A 19,864-nucleotide genomic window follows, 5' to 3' on the forward strand; every position below is an offset into this window, starting at 1 on the left:
CTATTTCTATGGGCTCATAGAAAGTTCTCCAGCCTCTCTCCCTACACTCCTCCACTAATTCCTGGTACTTAGCACACTTCCTCTCATTTGCTTCCTCAATGCGCTCTTCCCAAGGCACTGTCAACTCCAGAATAATTAGCTGTCTTGAAGCTTCAGAGATGATTGTAATGTCTGGGCGGAGACGAGTTTTTGCGATGTGATGAGGAAACCTTAGCTGTTTTCCCAGGTCAACCTCCAGCTGCCAGTCCGAGGCTTTGTGAAGGAGGCCTGTTGTTAATTGTGGGAGGGCCCGGGGTTTTTCTCCAGCTTTAATGAAGTGGACTGCCTTCTTTGGAGCATGATGATTCTTGCTGGTGCTGATGGCACATGCTTTTCTTGAGTTGAAAATAAATCGAGTTTAAAGATGCCATTGGACAGTCTACAGGTGGGAGCAACCAATCAACTCTCGCCTCAATTTGAGCTAAACCCTCTCTCACTTGTAAACGAAGAAATGAGAGAAAATGAGAAAAGCTCTTCAAGCTTTAAAAAAAACAGCATCTCAGTTCATACAGTTTAATTCACAGAGAACGCTTGAAATGAACAAATGTAGCTCTGAACAAATGTTACTGTCAAAAGACAATAAAAACACATGGTTCACGCTACCCTCAATGCATTTGTCTAGTCAATAATGAGAGCATGAAATTCAAGAGATCCTTACAAAACAGAACTGATTATCACATTAGATCTCCAGTAAAGAAAACAGCATTGAAATAATAGCATAGGGAACTGGTTTAGCTTTTTAAAACTAAAAGTGTAAAATGATCAGCTTGAGGCATGCTAAATGGAACAAAAACAAAGGAAATGTGAATTAAAATGCCATCACACTCAGGAAGCGGCTCCCAATCAGCCTGCACTTTACACTTGCCACCTACAACGGTCACATTAAACTCCCACCAATCAAGACAACCAGCTGTGATTGATGCATCTGTTGAGACGAGATGAGATCATCGGCACACTCACTTCTTGATGCAGTTTGTCATTAATAGATGGACGTCCTGCCTCTCATCGAGCAGCAGCATGGCTCCCAGGTATCCTATCCGTTTATCTGTGAACTTCTGTGATGCAATCAGTTTCAGGCACTCCAGCTGAAATGGACATTTCGCTTATTAAATACTGGAAAACTCCATGCAGCCCTTTTAAAGGTTAAAAGATGACCCTGTAATTGTGAAGTACTCTTTTTTTCTCACCTGGCCAAAGTGTGCCGGGTAGCCCAACATGTGCATATAAAGAAGCTTAGCCACATTTCTACAGCGGTATGTGTTGTCCTCTTCTCTAAAGGATGACCTGATGGCAGCACACTCTTTCTGGATCATCTCCCGCTCCTCGGCCTGAGTTCGAGCCGTCCGGATGGTCCGGATCAGCTCCCGCAGTCTGATCGGAGCTGGCATCCTCTGTAATAAAAGCACAATGTCAGCCAGTGGAGGGTCACACAAGCTGCAATATATGTGCCACAAAGACAAATGAAGATTTATGCAGTACTGGCATTTGCCAAAGCAACATTTGAAGTAGGGCGGAATGATAAATCACACGCGATTGCCGTGTGCATTTGTCTATAAAGACGGCTTTGCAATCAGTGAATCTCCAGCGCGTGTTCAGCTGGAGAAGAGTTTTCTACACAAAGCCATAGTTCTCTGGAAAACCTCGCAAAAATATTGATATCATCCCATAGTCGAATTGCGAATAATCACCGTTTGTGTAGCTTCTCTGTGATCTATGACCTTTGTAGTAAATGTTGCTAAAGTGAAACCTGAACGCATATGCAAATACCACATTAGGGATGCACCGAAATATAAATTCTTCGCCAAAACTGAAAAAGAGGAAGGCAAGGCCAAAAATCGAAAGAAATTATGTCAATTATTAGAACCAACCTTACTAAAATCAAAGGCATTGCAATTGCACCACGGCACCTGTTGCCAGAAACTACAGTGAAACACTTAGAGGAAGCACTTAAGTAAGGGTGAGAGTTAAGAAGTTCGTTGCAACGCTCTTAATGAAATCCCTTACCCCAGTGACTTTTTCCACACTTAAAGTAAATTACTTGAGGACTTTGAAACCGGGCACGGACCTTTTTCTCCTGTGTTGTGCGCTGCTCCCTTTCAGTCATTTCGCATGCGCGCTGCTTTATTTCCGCATCCAAGAAATGATTTTTAAACACGAGTACAGTCGTGAAGAGCAGAAGATCTGAATAGATAAGCCCGTGCAGGCCGCGGTTTCTGTTTTAGCGTCATCACAACATACCGTTTTCAGCCGAAAAATTTCCGGGGAGGAAGTATTCAGTGCATCCCTATTCACCTTATTCTTTGCCGACCAGCGGGCGCAGCCATTTGAATCTTTTTGGCTCGAGACTTCCGGTCTCATTCACTTCCATTCTTTTTTAGACGTTAAAAACTGCTCGTTACGCTGCTTGATGTCGCAAACTGATCTTTTCTTATTATATTATTCTACCTGGTCTGTATAGTAATGCAAACATTTGTTTGTAGAGCGAGTAGTTTGACCGTTTTCTGCCGTTTGTTATTCGACCTAATCGGAAGACAATAATCTAATCTAACCTAATCTAAAACAATCGCGAAAACAGGCGCACTTCCGCATTTTAGAATAAGGTCAATACTATATATATAATGTTTTTTCAGTCAAGTGTTTGAAGTAGGTCCTTCTGTGACTGGGTTTGTTCGAGGGCATATTTGGTTGTTCTGTGCGACTGTCTTCAGAACAGACTTCTTACTGATCACTTCACCGTGATTTCCTCACACGATGTTCAAGACAATCACATATTTTGCTAAATCGCAAATGTGATTTTATGTTGATTAATCATTCAGCCCTATTCACTTCAAGATCGTTTATTCATTTTAATTGGTGTTCTTTGTTTTGTTTTTTAATGTCATGTTTCTAGGGAAATTTGCATGGGTAAAATAAGGATTTTACAATCATTTTATTCTTACAAACAAACATAGTTGCTTTACCCTTAACATTTATTCTCAAAAGTGAGGACTAAGCAACAATTGTTCTCACAGAGTTCAATTTTAAATCGGTTAATTTTTAAGAGGCTGAGAGAAACTGAATGCTTTAGTTTGACAGCTTTAAGGCAAAACCACAAACTGGAATGACAACATTTTCAACAAAATCATGACGAAATGAAGTTTGATTGAAGATCAAATCTGGAGTTTGAAACAGCTTACTACCTGGCAAAAGTTTGCTTTGGCTGGTAAACAAACAAACAAACAAAAAAATGGTACACGACAATTATTTAACAGGTAGGTGTACTCTGAAGCTTTGCTTTTTTGACATGGAAATGCACATTTCCTCTTTTCAGTCCATTGGGGTCAGACATCAGAGAGTAAATAGCTTTTTCTGCTTTATAGTAATATAGCAATGCAAGTGCTTTGAACCGCCTTAAGTCTTTATATTTTTGAAAATTTAGCCTGCAACCTGTGTACATTCACACTTTTAAAAGTAACACATTTGCATGAACCCCCACCATAAATGCGAACACATACATGAGCGTGTTTCAGACCCGGCACACCCATTTTAGACATACATACAGAAAGACCAATCAATGGCTTGTTTCCACTGACTGGTACGGTACGGTACGGTTCGGTTTGGTACGGGTCACCTTTATCAGGCTTGCGTTTCCACTAACAAGGGTACCCTTTTGGTGGGCGTGGTATGACAGAAAGTTTCAGTCGACGTCATTCTAGCTCGAGGAAATGTCTACAATAAAGCTGTACTGGGCGTTCACATATCATATGAGAAGCACTTCTCACAAAACAGACGCTTCATACACATAAATACTTGTGTAGAAATGTTTATTACTAACCTTTCAATGAACATGAGTTGATTATAACTGCAGATCAATGACAGTGCGAAACAGCCTACTGTAACGTCTGTAATTACATTAAATAACTAAATAAATGAACATATATAAACACATACAGCCCCTTACAGTCTCCGATATGTTCCCAACTACAGAAGAACTACATAAAGTAGACATTTCGCCCGTATTTAATGTGCTCCTTTTTTACCGGCTTCTCCTTTGTTTCTTCATGCTTCACTCTCGCGTTTGTCAGTGTCTGACAGGATCGGGTTTCAAAAGCACATCAATAATGAAGCGCAGGTTATTATCATCAGCTCAAGAAGTTTGTTATTTCAGATATAATGTTAGACGCGCGCGAGTACGCGTTTTGACAGTGGAAACGGCCATAAAAGCGTACCAAACCAAACCGAACCGTACCGTACCACTCAGTGGAAACGGGCCACAAGAGACTAGGCCAGATGACCAATCAGAGCAGAGTTGGCTAATTTAGGGGAGGACTTTACAGACCTTAAACACCGGATTGATTCAAACATACCACATCAAGATCATTAAGCATATTCTGAGAAAATTACAATGCTTTCTGACCTTAGATGCATTTAAAATCGTTGTATGGGCACAATATTAGGACACTTTAAAATACGATATGACCTGCTCCTTAAAAAATTTCTTACATAAACCCTCATCAGCATTAATGAATGACATTCCCATTTAAATAATGTAAGCTTTTCAGATGATATTATCCAATAAATTAAAAGATAGTCCATGACAGCATCTAAATGAAGTGCTTTCGTGTTAATGAAGTAAATAGGGAAATCGCTAGTCCGCTGCAAGATGAATTAAGCACAACAGCCCAGAGCGTGATCTCTCCTGATCAGACGTTCTTCAGAGCTCGAAAAAATCCCAAAGGATGCAGAGCATCTCAGAATTGAGCAGCACATGTGGTGATCATTTCTATGGGGACAGTAAGTCTGGAAACCAGCAGACTCCACAGTAAAACCATGATCAGCTCCATCAGCCCATGCGACGACACAAGCAGGCGGAATCACCTGTGAAATTCCATTCCTTCAACAGAATCAGGTTTCAATCCACTGGAGGCTGATTAAATATTAAAAGTGAGCACATACAAAGTGGCGAGATTACATGACTGCCTATTGATGCCTGGCTACGTGAGCCTATTTCTTCAGCGTTCGACGGGAATCCAATTTGAACACAAACATCTGGAGCAATCAAAAGCAAGAAGGGCACTTGACAGAAACTTCCGACTTCACAGGAGGAGGTGTTACGCAATGCAGCTTTAATATGCTAAAGTAATAAGGTAAGTTGGTTAAGAGGAACATCTTTCGCTTCCCAAAATCATACCAGACATCCGAAAAAAAAATATATTAGCGCCCTTAAAGAAAATTTCTATTTGAGTAAATCAAGCACAAATAGTGGAGGTCATGCAAACACCTGCCACACATAAGAAAACCGATCTTCACAAGAGCTCATAAACAGAGAGAATTAGACAGACATCAGCATGGGAGGAGTGAAATGGGGCTGCTAATAGAAAGGGAAGGCTCATTTATCAAAATTCCTCTCTGGATTATTGTAGAGAGCTGTCGTCGGATGTGAAGGGACAGATTTGTGGCACAAAAAAAGCAGTTAATTATATGAATGCTGAAGCAACACGCTGAACAGAAATGACTCATCCTGCAGACTGAGGGTAAATGGACATGACACTACAGTAGGGCTGTGCAATATGACAATGTATACCGTGTAGACAAAATAAAAAGTCTATCGTGTTTATTTCATGCATTTATTTCATGGTGTCAAAATTAATCGTTTTTTTTGATGCACTGCGATGCAGACATGGCCGATTTGGTATCAATTCAGTAATAGATCATAACCGGTTATCACATACTGACATCATTTATCTCGTATGCGCTGTGTAATAGTAGAATACTATGAGAGGGGAGCGCAAGTAATTAAAACACTCAAACTCCTTAAATAAAAAGCAGACTATGCACAATTCACTGTTTGTGAGTATGTTGGATAGTTTTCACTGGCACTGACTGTACTGCAGAACCAACACAATCTCACGGCAATTCGTAACTTTTTGATTTAGTGGCTAATTCGTACGATCTAATTCGTACAATTTAGTACGATTTGCTCATCCGCCAATGACGGTTGGGTTTAGGGGTGGGGTGCCACGCCTCCTTTTTAAAATCGTACAATTTCGTACGACTGAACTCATACGAATTCTGAATACTGTAAATTTTCTTTTTCTTAAACTCTACTATTTTTAATATATATTTTTTTATATTAATGTTAAGCACCTTGGGTCTGAGAGTAACGCAATTTCGATTCTCTATATGTCTTGTACATGTGGCTGAATTGACAATAAAGCTGACTTTGACTTCGTACGAATTAGCCACTAAACTGTCAAAACGTAAAATACTTACGTTTTCTCGTGAGATCAGGCTGGCAGAACCCAGGAGCCACTTTCACTGCTAGGGGTAAAATAAAAGCTGTAAAGCTCAATTTCCTCTGCTCTCTGGGCTGTTACAGTGATACTTGTGGATCCAGACACAGAGCGAGTTTTTTGCACCATCGACGAAGCAGTTTTTCAGCGTCACTCTGTTGCATTATTCAATAATATTTAAAGTAATGTTTTCTATTTATTTTGAAATATTAGGAAATAAACTTGAAGATTATCCATGCAACGTTAATGTAATACAGTTTGGTATATTTACCTTCAGCCCACAGCCCTCAATCAAGTTTGAAATTGGCCGTTCATAAGAAAAAGTTTGGGCACCCCTGCTCTAAATGCTCCTGTACTTTGTTTGATGCATTCAAATAGCATGTTTTCTTTGAGAACGTAAAATTAAAGGTACATTATTATTAATCTGACTGCTTGTACTAAAAGATAAAATTGTAGTCTTGTGTTGTGAAGTAAAATTAAAAATTATTGATGGAAAGCATCGTCAATGCATCATCAAGATCTCAAATTTAACCAAATTGATGACGTGGTAATGGTAACCGAACCATGGGACCAATGTAGGTTTACACTCCTATCGGTTACAATAATAATCTTCATAATTTATACGAACGCAATATTACATGTCATTAAGGGAATGCAGACAAAAACATGAACATCAGCATTGTGAGAAAAGGTTCGATGTTTACAATTTCTATTTTAATTGGCATGCATAAATAGACTTTCAGATACATTAAATTAGGGCTGCATGATATTAGAAAAATCTGACATTGCGACTTGAACAACTTCACTAGATGAACTGAATAATTCTATTTGGAAACATTTCATTCATTTGGATCGATTGGGAGGATCAAGTCCTTTTCTATGCAGAGCGTTTGCATAAATTATAATAAGTTACAAGCATGTATAAATACAACAGAGCAAAGATAAAGTTAAATAAACCGTGCTTCATGGTTTTCTGGAGAGTATTCAGTTTCAGAAATTGAACAATCAAACTAAATATAACAGTAATCATTGTATAAATTATTTAAAAACAATAACGTCTATCTTTACTTAATCTAATCCTGCGATATTGACTATTGCGGATACACATATTGCAATATCGATGCTTAAACGATATATTGTGCAGTCCTACTTTAACTGAATTTACAGATAAAAGTTTCTATATATCGTCTTATTTCTATATATTGTTATCAGGATATGAGATTATCATATAGCTACAGTACTTTCACCTCACACTACACTGAAAAAAATTATTCAAAGATGATTCCATGGATTTACTCAATTTTTTTACGTTACGTGGTTGTAAACAATTTATTTGGGCTGAATTTAAACAAATTAAGTTGAATATTGCTCAGATTAATTTGTTTGTTTAAATTCAATACAAATAAATTGTTTACAACAGTTTTGCATGCAACACTTTTTTCAGTGTAGGCATGGGACGATAACCGTTTTCAAGGTATACCGCGGTTTGGAAAAGTCAAGGTTTTAAAATCGTCAAAATTTTCTGCAATACCGTTCCTAATATATGTGTAAGTTTTTTTTTATTTACTTTTTTTTTTTTGACAACTTTACCTCCTGCAGAAAAGATATCCAAAGATGCTGTTTTAAATGGCAAAGAAATCTGTGTTTTTGAAACTAATGAAGACAGCAGAAGTCAATAATTCATTTAATTTAGCCTGACATGTTTACTGCTCCAAAATATTATAAATCTTTCTTAAAATAAAATGTAGTGTTCAAAGGTGAATTGTTTTTTTGTACACAGATATTTTAAAAAGAGCATATTTGTCGCCAGTGGTGTTGTGGTTAGTGTGTCGACATGCACTCCAGTGCTCACGGCGACCCGAGTCCGATTCCCACCTTGTGGTACTATGCCGATCCTTCCCCTTTCTTTGCTCCCCATGCTTTTCTGTCAACACTCTACACTTTCATATCCATTAAAGGTGAAAACCCCGAAAAAAGAGCATATTTTACAGAAGTAATCACAACACCGTGAAATCATGATATTTTTACCCAAGGTTGTCATATCGTCAGTATCTTATACCAGCCCATGCCTACCTCACACAAAGAGCAACTCATCTCAACGTAGTGATGGATGTATGGATAGTGTGAGGTCACCTTGTAATTAAATGAGAGTTGCAAAAGCAAGTAATCAGCGGCACTGGAAAGACAGAGTACTACAAGTGGTTTACTGCTCTGAGAACGTGCATTAATCACACCAGAAGATCCATCTCTTTCACACAAACACACACATATGAGCCAAGCCGCAACACAAAGCTTATACTCCTGCCTTCCTCCATGCAGAGATGAGAGCAGTGTTTGGCTCTCCATCACAGAAAAGCCCCACACTTTAAATCTGTTAGCATGCAGCACCTAATTAAGCTGCTCGAGCCAGAGAGTAACTACAGTAATTACTTGCTACACAAAGACATTCTCAGCATCTCTGTGCAAAACAACAGAAGCAACTGCGGGGATAGTTTCCTCGATGGATGGACAGTGCAAAGAAGAGCCGTCTTATGATAAACATACAATGTCAAATCCAATTAAGCGGAGTGATAAAAGCGAAGCGTCATTTCAAGAAATAAAACACGCATCAGTTTTGCTAAACACCTTATAGTCTCACTAATTGACAAACATGTTTAACAAATGATGTAATAACTTGAAATACTTAGTATAATTAGTTGTTTTTTTTTTACTGTTATTATTTGCTGGTTGATATTTTGCCACAACGGCTTCATTTTTATTCCATGTAAAAGCAAAGCAACCACGTTCCTAGAGGACCACCAGTTCTGCACATTTTCCAAACACCTGATTCAGATCATTAGCAGAGACTGAAAGACCTGTAATGCTGTGTTCACACCAGACGTGGCACACACAAATAAAAAAAAAAATAAATAAATAAATTAATTAAAAAATAAATAAATAAAAAATAAAATAAAAATAAATAAATAATAAAAAAGTTATATAAATAAAAAAATATAATAATAATAATAATAAAAATAAAAAAATTAATAAATTAATAAAAATAAATAAAAATTCGGGCTATTCACATGTAAATAAACACGTGAATATTTTGGGTTTACTCGCCACATTCGCACGTGAAATTCACTTCACAATAGACACGGATTCACATCATGGGCAGGGCTTCTGTCTGCCTGGTGACTCTAGCGTTGTTGCTAAATGGCTAACATTAATTTTGAGAGAATAGCTGTGTTTATGTGCTTTAGGAAGGCTGAAAAATAGTGCATATTCGTTCGCTGTCCACAAGATCCTTTCAGAGGTACACCTAGCTCTCTAAGTTTATCAACTGCTCCTGAAACTATACCTGGATGACGGAAGTTTTCAGCGGTGCTTCAGACAGAGCCGAGCCAATGAGCTGTTGTCCGGTGTCGTCCTGATTGGCTAAAATGCCTTGAATGTATGCTGAAGTTCCAGCCTGATCTCACGAGAAAACGAAAGTATTTTACGTTTTGTCAGTTTAGTGGCTAATTCGTACGAATTTGTACAAGTTCAGTCGTACGAAATTGTACGATTTTAAAAAGGAGGCGTGGCACCTAACCCCACCGTCATTGGGGGATGAGCAAATCGTACTAAATTGTACGAATTAGATCGTACGAATTCATACGAATTAGCCACTAAATCAAAAAGTTACGAATTGCCGTGAGATTGTGTTGGAAGTTCAGATTTTCCAACTCGAGCGATCCACACGTCAAGCGCGCAAAGCGCTCAACTCGCACCGCCTCATTCGCGCAAATTGTGCCACAGCATGTCTATTTGCGTCTTTGCATTGACTTAACATGTAAATCATTCGTGCTTGACCCTTAAACCGCGTCTGGTGTGACTGCGGCATAATGGGTGTGACAGACAACGGTGACATCCAAAACATGCAGTGTCGGTGGTATTTCAGGAACGTGGTTTAGAAACACTGACCTCAAGCACAATAAAGATTAATAAAAAAAACTGAGAAGGTTTGCTTTTGATAGAAACACGTTAAAATGGATTAAAAAAAATAGTTTTTAATGTTATTATGACTACAAAAGTAGTATATAAAATATATTGTATAGGAAGATGTTATAGATGTGCAAGCAAACTAATATTTTAAAAACCAATCAATAATTTAGTTAAAAACTGATGCAAAAGACAAATCTTTAAGGACCTGTAACAATTTTCTCAATTATTATATCAAAACCTAACAAATAAAAAATATGATTCAGCGCTTATGGGATGTTAATGTAATTTAATATTAAAGCACAACGTAGTTTCAATTTGAGCAACTGACAAGACTTTAAGTCCTTTAAAAACAACATGCATGTGTTGAAAATGCAGTCAACCAGGAACAGGTGAATTGTGTAAGTGCAAGGAGGCAACTTGACCCAGACAAGTTCCAGAATGGCTGTGTTTAACACCAACTAAAACCTCCAACTCAGCCGATATGTTTTTTTCCCACTTCAATAAGCTCCAGCAATAAGTAACTAGCCTCTTGTATCATGTCAGATGCCTTCACACAGTTCTTGGTCTTCTGCCAGTCTGATGAAAGCCAAGTCTTCTTCTTTTGAGAAAGGGATGCTTCATTTCTAAGTGCCTCTTCAGCTTACTTGGCACTATGTTAGCATTAGCAAACTTATCAATGTAGATGACATGCAGGCTAAAGGCAATCAGCAGCCCCAGCTTAACTGAAGCTGCAAAAAAAACAGCTCAAATGATTTCTGTTTGGTGGAAGTTCTGCTTTGAATTCATTTAAAATAATAAAGCGTGTCTATTTGTTTCTTTTTTAGTGCCAATCCAATAAAATAAGAGACTGTGCAAGCAGATTTCATAGCAAAAAGCAACTCAGATCAAGCTATACTTCAAGGTATAGTCATGGTTAAAGGGTGTCATAAGGCAAGAGAAAATCTGAATATTACTACATATATTTATCTTATAATGTAAAACAGATTACAAAAGCATTAAAAGCGGAATGCAGTCAAAAATATCACTACACTTCAAGCTATAAAAGAAAAAACGATCCCTGCATGGGTTGTTTTGTCCATTTATAATATATGATGCAGTTACATTACATAAGTGCACATTTTCCCCTAACATCAGTGCGGGGTTCATTGCAATTGTGATACTGACTTTACACAACAGTTACATACGCTGGAAGTTAATATCTTAGATATGACGAAGAAAAAAAGTTCTGAAGAGAGCCAAATGTAAAACTTATTTTTGCCTCGACACAACAGTTTCCTTCTGAAATTAAAGGCATAGTTCGCCTAAAATATGAAATTTACTCTATTTATAAGATTATTTCTTCTGTTGAACACAAGATTTATTGAATAAAGTGGTTTTCAGCTTTCTTTAAAATATCTTCTTTTGTGTTGAAACTAATAAAGGTTTTCAACAGGCAATGAAAGAATTAAAATTTCTGGGTGAACTATTTCTAAACTTCTTAATAATTTACTGAACCGTTCATAGACTTTTAGTTTGTAAATACATCAACAATTTTGAATGAAGCGTTTAAATTAACGATTACATGAATCACTCATGAGGACAGAGACTTGCTGACGTATTTGGCAATCTATGACAGACCTAAGCCAGCCAAGCAGCACAAAAAGCACACTTCGTTAAAAAAAAATTATCATTATTGTTTCAGAAGAATAATCTCAGTCCAAACTATACAGCTTAAAACACATAATACTTGATCGTTGAGGCTCACTAGGCATGTGCATATTTTGCCACCAACCATACTTGCAATCTACCACTTGAGTAATGGTCAGATGAGAGGGGTTTAGGAATCAGTGAATGATACGCAATATTCCTCAAGACCAGTCAAGGAGTGGTTGTGGATAGCCACACCTCTGTTTTGAAAAGTTTGTATTTCAGTCCATCTATACTGAAACAGAACACTGGCTTTTCTAAATTAAAACAGGGTCTTTGCATTTACAAAATGCTCCACTTTCAAGTAATGTTGTCATGATACTGGAATTTGATACCAATCTGTACTTAAGTTTTAAAAATGTCCATTTGCCGCTAACATTTAAGCACTGTTGAGTGCGTTCTTAAACAGCGATGATTTGCCATTGTGTTCACGTGCTCAACAGAAATGACTGTGATTGGCCAAGAAGGTCATCAGTTCACTGAACTCACCAATGTTTACTGAGTGTAATCACAGATACAGGGACACTGGAGCATTTCAAAGCCACGAAGATCAGCTGGTCTGCTTAGAAGCTGACATACAAGTGATCCGCTGATGAATCGACTGATCTTCATGGCTTTAAAAATGCTCCAGTGTCCCTGTATCTGTAGTTATACTCTGTAAACAGCGATGAGTTTGGTGAACTGATGACCTTCACAGCCAATCACAGTCATTTCTGTTGAACGTGCTCAACGGTGCTTAAAAGTTAGCTGGAAATGGACATTTTTTTTAAATATCAGTACCGATTAGTATCAAATTCCAGTATTGTGACAACACTACTTTTAAGTATAAAAAAAAAAAAAAAAAAAAAAAAAAAGTCAGATAGTGTAGATGCCAGGCGCAACCGTAACAAAACATATACGTTTTAATATTAAAATGCATTCGACCAAACGACACCTGAGAGTCAGAATGATTAAGGTAGATCACTGACATTTCTGTCATCATTAAGTACTTCCAAACATGTACAGTGGAGCATGAAAATTATTAGGTATTTATAAAAACGTATCTAACTTTTTGATTTCAATACAATAGAAGTCAATGGGGTTCAAAACCTTCAAAATTTCACGTCTCTCCCAGAGAAAACACATGCATGTTTAGAACAACAAGATGAACAGTAAATCTAAGATTATTTATTTTATTTTGGGTGAACTAACTCTCAAGGCAAAAGTATAAGATTGACTGATCGCTTGCTTTGTGCGCCGAACAACAAAAGTGATCTGGCCCAGTAATTAGTGCAGTGTTATAAAATATATAGACTACAAAAGTAATGAAGATGAAGGTAGTTGAATCATCCAAAGGTTTAAGAGGGTGTCTGCTGTTGCATATATTTGGCTGTATTTTCCCACCCAACCCTTAAGCCGTGGACACACTAGAGTTTGAGCATGCAAAATTCTGATGGTGCTTCAAAGAGGCAGAATAAAACATTTATTCATGCTTTAATGCCATATCAGCAGAATTGGCTATATTCATGGCAACACATTATAAGTATTCCATCTAAAATTTACAATCATAACCATTTCTTAATCATTCATTATACAAAAATATTATACAAAACAACAACACTAATAAAAAAATCATACAAGCTGTTTCAATTTGATCAATAATAAATCAGGGTTGAACGCTCAGGATTATTTCTACTGGCTCTGCCAAAATTTTCACTGGCCTCCATCAATAAATAAATAAATAAATAAAAAAATAGTTAATCTATTTCTTAGCCACATATTTTAAATAATCTGCCAAAAATAACATCTGTGAATATTCTATCAATATTTTTAAATAGTTAATAAATGTATAATGAGCAAAATTCAAAGTGTTATGCAAACAATAAGAGCAGTGTGGAAAATGTGCAGGTGTTTTATTGCAGTTCTAAATTATTTAACAACGAGGTGGCAGACTTGCCAAACTGCAAAACGTCACTTCATTTTAGTTTGAGGTGTTGTACCAATGTAAATGTCTAATTCCAAGATGTTAGAAACATACGTTGTCTTTTAGCCTCATAATTTGATGTTGCCGCCATGTTGCCACGTCTTCTCTGTACTGATTGTTACCAGGTTATAGAAAAAAAATTACGAGCTCACAACATCCAATCAGATAAGAGCAGGGGTGTCCAAACTTGGTCCTGGAGGGCCGGTGTCCTGCACGTTTTAGCTCCAACTTGCTTCAACACACCTGCAAGAATGTTTCCAGAAAGCCTAGTAAGAGCTTGATTAGCTAGGCCAGCTGTGTCTGATTGGGGTTGGAACTAAACTTTGCAGGCCCTCCAGGACCGAGTGTGGACATCCCTGGATAAGAGGAACCGAAAAGCAATAGGATTGTTTCGACATCAGAGGAGGTAGCATTTAAAGGTTTATAAGCAATAACTCTTTCTCGATTTTAGGACTGTATTTGCACACAATTGACAAATTGTCACATTAATTATAAAAGGAACTTAAGTGACAAGGCAGCACTGGATCCTGCCTACTGTCCCGAGCATCTCTCACGCTGGCCTAGGTCAGTCTTTATTGCTGAGCCCTGATAAATGCTCGAAAATCCTTCCAGAAGACAGCTTTTTAAACATATCCCTTAAAAATGTTCCCTGAATAAAAAGTTACTCTAATGGAAGGATAAAACCAGATGAGTAGACATTAAAATATGGAGCAATTACTTGCTTTATTAGATTTCTAAGAGGTCACAATTTGATCTTCTATTGGGTTCAAGCAAAGATGTGATGCGATACCGCAGGGCAGAGTTTACCAATCTTGAACTTCATTACATGAAACTTGTCACATAAGTTTGCGTTTCCGGTCAGCCGCATTCACATGCATATAAATGAAAGTGGGGGAAAAGTGCAGTGTGACCACAGCTTTACTCTGCATATATAGTTCACACACAACAGTAAAGATGAAAGTTAAGCCTGCTATTGCAATAATGCTGTTCAGGTGGCTAAATCAAAGGAACAAGTGCAAAACAAAATACAGCTTCCTATTCCCAGAACCCCTTGAGCTGCTCTGCTAGGTCTTAAAAATGTAATGGCAGTCTGCTTTCAAGAGAGACAAGCAAAAGATGGGCTTTGCTCATCCAACGCGCTGGCATACAACAGTGGTGAATCATGGTTGACTCGAGTGCTAAAGTAGATCCTCAGCCTCAACATAACAGCGAGTGATTCAGCATCCAGTATTGTGACATCAGCACTGCCCTAACCTTTACAAATGAATGAATGAGGAACTCCCCTTTACGGACATTAAGACTGCATAAGCACACACACCTAACGAATGGTGTGATGTCTTACAATCCACCTCGACAGTCAAAGGAAGTATTTTACTGCACTACAACATTAATATAAATAAATAAATAAATGCAGGACTGCTTTTAAAATTAGTATTTGTAAAAAGGAGCTACTTAAAGTTCAGGGTCCACCTCGAGGCTTGGAAGAGAGATATAATAAAGGTATTAAACTGACCTCAAGTCTGGTAGCTTTGCAAGAGCAGAACACTTTCTCCAAGGTCAGCTTTACATGACTATATGTGCCATTAAGAGCATTATTACAATAATATTATAGATGATTCGAGTGAGTAATTGAAAATCAATTCACTAAAGGTGTAGCTCAGCAATATACGGTGTCAGGTTGAAAATGGACACAAACGTAATTACTTTAAACAGGAGCCCAGGAGAGCTACATTCAGGTAGCATGAGAAAACACCATGATCTCAGAGTCAACACATAGCTAGGTATCATCTCAAACCCACCTCCAGAGAGTCACATCTGATCGCATGAAGGCTGTGCTTAGTAACCAAGAGAAGAGCACAAAAAAACGATGAAACCCTAGCAAGGAGATGAACTAGAGAACAGTCAAAACAGTCTAAATTAAATTTGCTAAATAGTCAACACTGTAACTTCCTCACCCCACTAGTGAGTAGCTGCGTTTCCATCACAATGTGTTACTATGCATTTTGAAATTAGTATCTCATGAGAAAATAGTAATGGAAGTGCTAAACTTCAAAGAAAAATCCCTTAATTCACATTAAAAAGATTTTACGCTCACTTGAGGTGGTCTTGAACTTGCACAAAGAGGTTAATGTGAATAATGGGAGATGGAATTGCATTTGAAGAATAAACTGCAAACTTTAATCTCATCGCACATGTGTGTAACGTACACACACGCACAGTGACAAAGGCATTCTATTCTTCTCTAAAACCACGAGTCCATTATGTTTACTGTTGGTTACCAATACTACCGTCATCCACTCTAATAACTTGATGGAAACACACCTAGGGGTGCACTCACACTAGACTATCTGAACCATGCCCGGGCGTGTTTCCCGGTTGGTTTGACAAGTGTGAGTGCTCTGAATCGGGCCCAGGCATGGTTCAGTTGCCGGCCCTGGCCCGGTTGGAAGACGTGTGTCAGAGCGCAGTTCGGTTAGGCTTTGGCACGCTATGCTTGTAGTGAGTGCAAATCACGGCCGTGCCCGAAACAGAAGATGCAACATCACTTTTAAGGGACTGTTTCGGATGACTTTATTAATCATTCTTACTTTTCAATGAATGCAAACTGTCAGTTTATTAAAGATGCAAACCCCTCGCTGCACATCAGCTGCTCCTTCAGCAAACCTCCTAATACCTGCACCACGATGACTTTTCTGATACTTTATTAGCATCAAAAGTGCTGGATCTGTTCGGTAAACATTCGATTGCGTGTCACTGCATCCCAAACAAATGCAATGTCCACGGTGATGAGTGAGAGAGCTTCTCTTCCTGTTACACTAAACAGTCGCATCATCGATGACATAAGCATGCTCTGGCTCGGAAGGTAAAAAATGCAATGTGAGTGCGGGATGCCAGTTGAGATGGGAGATGGGACAAGAACGCTTCGGCACGGTTCAAGGCAACTGTGCCTAGTGTGAGTACGCCTAAAATAGCATCTGGGATATCTCCTTTTTTTTTTGGAGCTTTGAAAAGATTTACCTCACTTTAAGATGGAAAGACAGCTACCATAATAATCTATAAAAAGGCAGCACTGAAAATAAATCGATACTAGTAATAATAATAATGATAATAATAAAAAAACTGACATTACAATTTTCATAGTAAACCCAAATCATTTTGGCAATCAAACTTGTGTAGCTAAACACATTATGCTGTTCGGGGTGTTCTCAGGTGATAAACCAGACTAGTCGTAGTAAAATTATTTATCAGTATCTTACAAACAAACTATACATACTACTGCTCTAGCATCATTTTTGATAACGGTGTGTCCACTGCTGCTTTGAATAAAGATATGAAGATAAACAGTAGGAGAACAGACTAAAAAATAAGTTGAGTGGCATTTATTTAAAGAAATGTAAATAAAATATGACTTGTAAAAAAGAATAAATGTTAAGAGCATTTGCCTTACAAGATGTGTACAATAAAAACATAAAAAAGAAATTACCTGTTAACTGCATAACTTAGCATTTGGTCGTAAGAAATGGTAGGTCACGGCATTGAGGAAGTTTGGCTTTAATAATGTATGGTCAAAACAGCACACAGAGTAATGTAAAAAAAAAATTACTTTACACATTTATTGTTTTAACGCAAGAAAAAATGTGTAGAGCAATTCCAGCGTTATGGATATGACATTTGCAGGAAAAACTCAAAACATAAATTTGCATAGAAAGCATATGTTAACATTATATTGAAACGTTTGTTTATATTTTCCAGAACAACTAACCATAGAGTTAAGGGACCAGAAAAATATCAATCTGTATACATGTTTTGTACTATAAATGAGAAAAATAAACGTATGAATGTGACCAAAAAAAGTCTGCAGGTTTACAGTACACAGCATACTTTGTAGAAATTCTGTGAATTAAAATGCACAACCCAAAAGAAACAATGATAAACAAAAGGATAAGGGTTGGCTCTCTATAGAACAAAAAATATTGGTTTTATTTTATTTTATATTTTCACATTTATGAGGAAAAAGTGTTGTTATGGATGTGACATCTCGCCGTTATGGATGTGCCACTTGTGTGACTTTGGTAAATCGAATATAATAGTCTGAAAACATTGACAGATGCATTTTTAATATTTCTAAAGTACTATAAAATACTTGCTTTCACAAACAACCCAGAAACTGTTTCCTTATTTTGGTGAAAACTTAATTGTTTTCATGGCAAGGTTGACATTTGCATGGAACTGCTCTGTAGTCTTTGACCCTGATATACAGACACACATTCAAGCAGCCACTTTAATCTGCTGAATGAACAAAACATTTCAGGATTCACACCTGTAAGCAAATGCTGTTGTCAATCTCAAACAGTACCTGCAAACACAGCTACAATGGACATCAGTATTATTGACGGATGATTTTTAAAACATACACTGCATTTTTAAACATGTAATGATATATTGCATAAGTTACAAATGTTATACATTTAAAAGCTTAATCGACTAACAACCAACGGGGTATAAATAAATTAAGCAACTATTTGGAAATGAATAATTGTTAGCTGAAGTCTTAAAACTTATGAAGCTTGTTTTGGAAAGAGAATGCAAATTTAAGGCAGGGATCATGCAAACTGCTGCAGGGACTGGGAGGACACGTTTATAGACGTTCACTTCCTTTATTTTTGTAACCATAAACCCACAATCGAGGGAGAGATGGCAACTACATCATTCAAACATCCATCACAAGCCGCATGTGTGTTAAGAAATCACAACATTTGCCTTCAATGTAACGTTAGAGCGATTAAACATCTCTCTCGAAATCACCGGGTGACTAAACGAGCCTACAACACACAAGTGACATCTTACACCTCACATATCTGACCTTTGCCATTAAAGTTACCAAGTCTACTCAAAATGAAGCCAACGTTGACTGTTTTACTCATAATGTTCATATAGAATGTAAAGGGTTTTGTTTGTGGACCCATCCCCTTGCGCTATAACGTCAACCCATTAGTGCTAAGCTACATGATAAACAGTGAGACGAGGAAGCGTTACGCTGTGGCAAATAACAGGTACATATCACGAGTGATACTACTCGATATTAAACCTTGAATGTGTATTGAATACCTCTGTTATTCCTTCGTATCGTCGGTGAATGAGGTGCTGCGTGTGTCCGTTGCTGCTAACTGACTGGAGTGAAGTCAGGCCTCGAATTGAGCGTCGATTTGACGGAGGATTAAACACATACCTTTAATTTGAGCCACTTTAAATGGTCATGTACCACAGTGTAACTGGAATTGCATACCGGGTAGCGTAACGTCGCCGGTGGAAATACAACGCGAGAGATAGTTTACCGAGCGGCGTCCGTTAGCGACCGAGCGGATGACAGCGTCCCCGGTGCACGCGCAGAGCGCCGCCGCGCGCGAGAGAGAGCCGCGTTAGCATTAGCCTGTGCGCTTTACTTCCTATGCATCCCACAGTCAAACCGAGCAAAGGCGAATAAAACTGAGCGGCTTGATCGGTCATAAAAGGAGTCGTTTGATCGGTTGAAATAATGTCTCACTCACCAGCCGTTATGATACCAGAAAACAAGTGCAATCTTCTCAATCGACGGAAGGAGGAACGGACCAGACATTCAAAATGGCGGCGGTCCCAGCCTCAGCACTTCTACCGCAGGCGGAAGGTTACATTGACTGATGTTCCGAACTTCAAATGCGGATGTAAGAAGGTGCGACCTGCTCTGGTAGCACATGATGGGTTTATGATGAACGCTGTCAACATTTATTAGCGTGCTCAAACATTTACAGAAATGAAAGAATGCGGTCGAATGGCTTTTAGATGTATTAAGTAGCAGAACGCAGTGGCTGTTTCGCCATATAAATATCCCAAGGCTTCTTCTCCTCGGATATTGTGCGGGTTTTTAGCACTCGTGTTTGTGTCAGTGGAGCACACTTGT

The 19,864-nt window shown here is 38.0% G+C and overlaps 1 protein-coding gene across 2 annotated transcripts in view; it reads right to left on the reverse strand.

Annotated features, from left to right (window-relative positions):
• Nucleotides 1–19,585, reverse strand: part of ap1g1 (adaptor related protein complex 1 subunit gamma 1) — a 52,145-nt gene extending 32,560 nt beyond the window's left edge. The window contains exons 1-3 of one of the 2 annotated variants that reach the window (XM_056462394.1): nucleotides 19,476–19,585; nucleotides 1,227–1,430; nucleotides 1,000–1,124 (exon numbers count right to left, since the gene is read on the reverse strand). In XM_056462394.1, coding sequence (XP_056318369.1) covers nucleotides 1,000–1,124; nucleotides 1,227–1,427 — 326 coding nt within the window. In that variant the 5' untranslated portion in view covers nucleotides 1,428–1,430; nucleotides 19,476–19,585. Of the gene's footprint in view, nucleotides 1–999; nucleotides 1,125–1,226; nucleotides 1,431–19,035; nucleotides 19,311–19,475 lie in introns of those variants that run through there. The other variant, XM_056462395.1, reaches the window with a different exon arrangement.
• Between the last annotated feature and the right edge of the window lie 279 nt (nucleotides 19,586–19,864).

Source organism: Danio aesculapii, chromosome 7 (assembly GCF_903798145.1).
Source record: "Danio aesculapii chromosome 7, fDanAes4.1, whole genome shotgun sequence".
In the NCBI taxonomy this organism is placed as follows: domain Eukaryota; kingdom Metazoa; phylum Chordata; class Actinopteri; order Cypriniformes; family Danionidae; genus Danio; species Danio aesculapii.